Source organism: Orycteropus afer, unplaced genomic scaffold (assembly GCF_000298275.1).
Source record: "Orycteropus afer afer isolate SDZICR_OR568_19922 unplaced genomic scaffold, OryAfe1.0 scaffold00037, whole genome shotgun sequence".
NCBI lineage: Eukaryota > Metazoa > Chordata > Mammalia > Tubulidentata > Orycteropodidae > Orycteropus > Orycteropus afer.
Window position 1 is genome coordinate 4,140,446 of NW_006921624.1, and position 6,981 is coordinate 4,147,426.

Sequence of the window (6,981 nt, forward strand, 5' to 3'; positions counted from 1 at the left end):
GCCTGCTACTCTGTGCTACGCCCGTGCTTACCTTGCTCCCGGAGACCCGGTCCCTCTCAGGAGGGTAAGTATTTACTCAAGTGAATTCTAATTTAATTCCTTGGTTAATTTTCTATACTGGGAAAATATTCCCACGTTTTGCTACTCACTTTTATTTTGCTGAAATTATTTTCATCAGGATCAATTCTTTTGTGATGTAAACATTATACTAAAGATTTGATTCACTAATCAATTTTTTTTTTTCCATTTCAATTTTGTCTTATTCTAGTTTCTGCCACTATAGTGGCATTCTGCCTTTACAGTTTGTTTTGTTTTGTTGGCCATTATATATAGCAAGTCCAATTTTGGAGAAAAAGTATATAAAGATTTTTAAGATTTGATTTAATTCTTGCATCAGTTTTTGTCTATAAGAAATTTTCTATGTGCAGTTGTAACCACTGTCAGTTTTATTATATTTCTAACAGTTGATGTTTAATATAAATTAGAAAAAAGACTAAAAGTATATTTCTTGTAGCAATGAGCACAGAACATTAGAATTAACACAGAGCATCAAAACAGGGTTTAAATATCTTTCAGAACAAAACTGCAGGGTTAAAACATTCTGCTTCATGTCAACATCCTAAATATAACAAGGCAATGAAATATAGACTATGTCTAGGAAAACTTTCTCATCAAATGCAATTAAGAAAAAAAAATTAGTACTCAAAAATGTATCTCCTTCTTTGACAATGCTTGATATTAGTCTGTACTTTAGTAATGCTGAAAGATAAAGGCAATTATCAGGTGTGAAAAGCTAAACTATGAATGAATAAGGATCAAACTGCCTCTTACAGTAATTTGGGTAATGTTTATCTACCTCTCTAACAAAGATCATGCAATGCTACTTAAAGTATTCACTTACCTGATTTTGTTATATGATAAATTGAGTTCACGTAATTTTAGTAGTTTATCCATCTTCTCAATCTTTCCTATGAGATTATAGCTGAGATTCAGTACTTCAAGTCGAACACATTTTTCCAAATTTTCGATATACTAATCAGAAACAAATGAATAAATACTTAATACAACAGAAGCCTTGACTTAAAAAATATCATTTAATTCTGTGCTACCACAGTGTTTTGATCAGTCATTAGAGTATAATGAACCCTTACTGCTCCTTGACAAGCCCTTGGGGCAGGTCTCCTTGGGCAGGAGTAGCAATTCTCCTCAAGCTGCTACACTCTCCTTGCCCCTCAGGGAACAACCACATTTCCTAAGTACTAAGAAGCTCAAGACCATCCAAGAAGAGCACCTCCACTATCCTTTCCGCAACCTCAACTTTTCAATGTCTCTCCCTCCATCCTCTCCTACCTGCCATCAAGAGACCACTTCCTTTTTCAAGTTAAACTAGGTACTTCTGCTCCTGCATAATCTCACTCACCTCTTGTCCCAAGCCCTTACATCTTCAACCTTTTACTGTGCCTTGGATCTTCCCCTCTCAAGTTTAAAAACATTCATTATTCAACAGATATCCATTATGCACTTATTACATACCAGGAGTGGCACCAAATAATAGGGAATAGCAGTGAACTAGACAATTTCCCTGCCACATAAAGCCTAGGTTCAACATGCTCATGTCTTTTCTATTATAAAACAAATCTCCTTGAATTGAATTTATTTTTCTATTAAGCCATCATCTTATATCCCTCTATTGACCACCAATATTTTCACAAGAGTTGCCTACCTTTGTTCATACTGTTTTCTATGTAATCCTACTCTATTGGTAAGGCAATACATCCTCTGTCCCCATTGCTGTTGTTGTTATTAGGGGTCATCAAGTCATCTCCAACTCACAGCAACCCTATGCACAGCAGAACGAAACACTGTCCGGTCTTGTGCCAGCCTCACGATCCTTGCTATACCTGAGCCCATCGTTGCAGCCACTGTGTCAATCCATCTCGTTAAGCGCCTTCCCCTTCTTCATTGACTCTCCACTTTATCAAGCATGATATCCTTCTCCAGGGAATGGTTCCTTCTGACAACATGACCAAAGTAGGTGAGACGAAGTCTGGCCATCCTCACTTCCAAGGAGCATTCCGGCTGCACTTCTTCCAGGACAGATTTGGTAGTCCTTTTTAGCAGACCACAGTACTCTTAGCATTCTTCTCCAACACCACAACTCAAAAGCATCAACTCTTCAGTCTTCCTTATTCACTGTCCAGCTCTCACATGCATATGAAGTTATTGGACCAGTTGTAAGGATTTTTGTTTTTTGTATATTGAGGTGTAATCCATACTGCAGACTGTAGTCTTTAATCTTCATCAGTAAGTGCTTCAAGTCATCCTCACTTTCAGCAAGCAAAGTAGTGTCATCTACGTATCTCAGGTTGTTAATGAATCTTCCTCCAATCCCGATGCCACATTCTTCTTCACATAATCCAGCTTCTTGGATTACTTGCTCAGCATACAAGTTGAATAAATGTGGTGAAAGGATACAACCTTAACACACTCCCTTCTTGATTTTGAACCATGCAGTATCCCCTTGTTCTGTCCAAACAACAGTCTCCTGATGTATGCACAGGTTCCTTATGAGTACAATCAAGTGTTCTGGAATTCCCATTCTTCTCCATAATTTGTTATGATCCACACAATCAAATGCTTTTGCATAGTCAATAAAACATAAGTAAACATCTCTCTGGTACTCCTTGTTCCACGCCCTCTTCTGAACCCAGCCTGCCTTTCTGGAAGCTCTCTGTCAACATACCGCTGCAGCCATTTTTTAATTATCTTCAGTAAGATTTTACTTGCATGTGATATTAATGATATTGTTTGATAATTTCCACATTCTGTGGGATCACCTTTCTTTGGAATGGGTACAAATATGGATCTCTTCCAGTCAGTTGGCCAGGTAGCTGTCTTCCAAATCTCTTGGCATAATCAAGTGAATACCTCTAGCATGGCATCCATTAGTGTACTCAAATGGTTATCTCTGAGGTCACCATTCATTCATCTATTCTACAAATTTTTCTCAAACATGGATTATGTGCCAGGAGCTGTTCTAGGTACTGGAAATACAGTGGAGAATAGGGAACATGGCTCTTACTCTCATTCACCGAGACAGACAATTAACAAATAAGCAAACAAAATTTTCAGATAGTGATGAGTACTAACAAGAAAACGAGACAACATGATGTGACAGAATGAAGCACCAATAGGGTAGAATTTGTCTGTTGGGTTTATAACTGTAGCACATAGAAGGTGCTATTAGAAAAAAAAAATCTGTTGACTGGAAGAATCAGAGGGGGAGACTGGGGAGCGGGTGACTAATTGTGAGTTGCTGGTGAGAGAAAGCCTCACAGAGGAGGAAACACTGGAGTTTTTAGCTGCCAAATCCACTCTACTCTCCCACACTCTGATTCTCCCTCACTGTTTCTTCTCTTAATCCTAGGAATTCCTCACACTAAGCTTTAAATTCCCAGAGATCAGAAACTAAGTTTATTTACCTTGGTATCTACCACCACACCCTAATACAATTCATATATAATAACCATTCAATATTTACTAATTTGATAGCCCATTTTCACAATTTTTAAACTTAAGCATGTCACTGTTTTCCTTTTTAATTACATAAGCAATGTATTAATGAATTCAAAATTTCAAACATAATATAAAAGGCTCTCTTCATCTGGTACCTTCTTCCCCTAAAAAAATTCTCATAGCTCAGAGGAGACCATTGTTAAGAGGCTGGTACGTATACATTCAGATCTTTCAATTCATTAACATCTATAAATATGCATATAGAAAAACAGATTGTTGAAATATTCCTGGGATCGTACTACATAAAAGTTTTAGAATTTGTTTTTTTCACCTAATATAATATATTGGGGAGCTCTGGTGGCTTAGTGCCTAAGGCATATGACTGCTAACCAGAAGTCTGGCGGTTCAAACCCACCAGCCACTCCTTAGAAGGAAGATTGGGCAATCTACTTCTGTAGAGATACTGCCTTGGAAACCAAGGAGGGATTGCTATGAGTTGTATCTGACTCCATGGCAGTGGATTTGGTTTTTTTTTTGTTGTTTAATATGTTGAGAATATTTTTTATATCAATGCAAAGAATATGAATTTACTTTTTTTAAAAAAACTTCATAGTATTTCATGGCATACTGCACCATAATTTATTTAGCTTCCCTATTGACAGATATTTATTATATCTTTTTTCTACTTTAAATAAAGCTGTAATAAACTAACATACACATTAGTGTATACATGTGCAAGCAAAATCAGTAGAATAAGGATTCTGTGTTAGTGTGTATTATAACCTCAACTGCTGGATCAAAAAATAAGAACATTTGAAATTTTGGTAAATATTGCCAAGCTACCTTCCTAAAATACTGTACCAATCTATACTTCCACTAAGAACATATGAGAATACTAATTTTTAATATACTTCTGAACACTGAAATAATCTTTTTAAATTCTTGACCATTAGATGAACATAGTTCCTCAGTGGTGGAAAAGCCTAGTACATGCAGCTGCTAACTGAAAGGTTAGAGGTTCAAATACACCTTAGGTGCCTCAGAAGAAAGGGCTGGCTATTTACTTCCAAAAAATAAGTCATTGAAACCCTATGTAGCACAATTCTTCTCTGATATACATGGAATTGCCATGAATTGGAATCTACTTGATGGCAACTGGTACTCAGATATGCAAGATAAAAAATGATGTTAAACTCCTATATTCTTTTCTCCACTTTCATAACACTTTTTTTTTGCTGATTTTTTTTTTGAAAGTGGAATTCAAATTTACTTCAGGAAACTGAAAGAATTGGGAACAGTAAGTTGTACACATATTCACAGTAGCAAAATCCACAACAATACGGCTATCTATAACATGGATTATTATAAAAGTAACAAAAGAAGTGACAGATGGCAGAATAGATGCTAGAACCCACTGCCATGGACCTGATTCAATTCAGTTACCCCACAGGACAAAGCAGAACTGCTCCATAAGGACATAAAAAGTCATAAACTATTTGTATAATCTCAAAAACACCCCCTTGATTCTTCCTTCCAATGGTGTTTGCTGATTTTTTTGGTTTGTTTTCCATTTAGTGTTTCAAAATTCTGCAATTTTTCTGAATAACATAACAAGAATCCAAATTTGTGTATTTTCAATTAAACTCAATTTCCCATTACAGTATGGTCATTTTGTACAGTAAACACCTATAGCAGAGATTAGCACACTTTATGTAAAAAGTCAGATAGTAAATATATAAAGTCTGTGTCACACTCATAGACAACAGGTAAACAAATGGGTGTGGCTGTTTTCCAATTTAACTTTTATTTATGAAAATATGCAGTAGGCCCAATTTGGTCCATAGGCTGTAGTTTACGAAACTCCTCCTCTAGTGATGGAGTCCCAATAGCACACTGGTTCAGAGTTTAGCGGCTAACTGAAAAAGGTCTGCTGTTTGAACCCACCAGCTGCTCTATGGGAGAAAGATGTGGCAGTCTGCTTCCATAAAGTTTACAGCCTCAGAAATCCTATGGGAGCAGTTCTACCCTATTGTATAGGGTCACTATGAGTTAGAATTAACTCTATGGCAATAAATTTGTTTTGATCTGGTTCTCCAGTGAGAGTGTGTAATGTATATAATGTTAATAAATTAATGGTAAAAATCCAAGTTACTTCAGAGAGTTCATGTAATAGGAGATATACTTCTGATGTAGAACTTTCAGTGGAAACAATAAAAGGTTGGCTACAAATTAGGTGAGATCAGGATAAGATGTTACTTTAAATCTAATATAATCTCTTGCTCTCCTTTTTTCATTTTAAAGAAAATTAAAAAAAACAATGTCTATACTTAGAAATTGTTAGTAACTTACCTTAAATTTCTTGCCTCCATCTTTAGAAAGTGAAAGGTTCAGAGATTTTACCAAGGCCAAGTTGTCCTGTTTAGTAAGTTTTTTAACAAGGGCCTCAGTAATATATCGGACTCCTGCATGTGAATCAGCTCCTGAAATTACAGAAACAGATCATCATCAGTAGAGGAAGACATAAAAATTCTAAAGAACAAATTATTCTGATGTTATGTTACAACAAAAAAAAAGCTATATAAAAACATTTAGCTAGCTCTAAGCCAATCTGGAGGAGCTCTGGTAGCATAGTGTCTAAGGGCACTTGACTGCTAACCAGAAGGCTGGCAGTTCAAACCCACAAGCCACTCCTTGGAAGGAAGAAGGGGCAATCTACTTCCATAGTGATACTGCCTCGAAAACCCAAAGAGGGGTTGCTACGAGTCGGGTCCAACTTGACGGCACATAACAACAACAACCACCAACCAATCTGGTAGCACAATGCTTAAGGCACTTGACTGCTAACCAGAAGGCTGGCAGTTCAAACCCACCAGCCACTCCTCAGAAGGAAGATGGGGCAATCTACTTCCGTAAGAATACTGCCTCAGAAACCTAAGGAGGGGTCGCTATGAGTCAGGTCTGACTCGACAGCACATAACAACAACAACAACAACAAACCAATGGTTTAACAACAATATTTCATTTTATATAGCATTTCATAAAAATGATGATGACAATAGATATAATCTATAAATACTTGCTATGTGGCAAGCTTTGAGCTAAATGCTTTACATTTTAAAAACTTAACTTCTAAGAAAATAACAATTGCTGGCAAGAATGTGGAGAGATTGAGACTCTCATACACCGCTGGTAGGACTGTCAAATGATACAACCACTGTGGAAAATAGTATGGCGATTCCTTAAAAAGTTGGAATTAGAAATATCATTTGACCCAGCAATTCCATTACTAGGTATACATCCTAAAGAAGTGAGATCCAGGACAAGAACAGATATATGCACACCCATGTTCATCATAGCACTAATTATAAAAGCAAAAAGAAACAACCTAGGAGGCGGGGCAAGATGGCGGACTAGGCAGAAGGATTGCACAGACCCTCTTCAACAAAGAAAAGGGAAACCAATTAA

General features: G+C 36.7%; 1 protein-coding gene across 1 annotated transcript in view; it reads right to left on the bottom strand.

Annotated features, from left to right (window-relative positions):
- CNTRL (centriolin) overlaps window positions 1-6,981 on the bottom strand; it is a 119,076-nt gene that overhangs the window by 102,041 nt on the left and 10,054 nt on the right. Inside the window, exons 2-3 of the mRNA XM_042780385.1 lie at window positions 5,866-5,996; window positions 902-1,032 (exon numbers count right to left, since the gene is read on the bottom strand). Coding sequence (XP_042636319.1) covers window positions 902-1,032; window positions 5,866-5,996 — 262 coding nt within the window. The remainder of the gene's footprint in view (window positions 1-901; window positions 1,033-5,865; window positions 5,997-6,981) is intronic.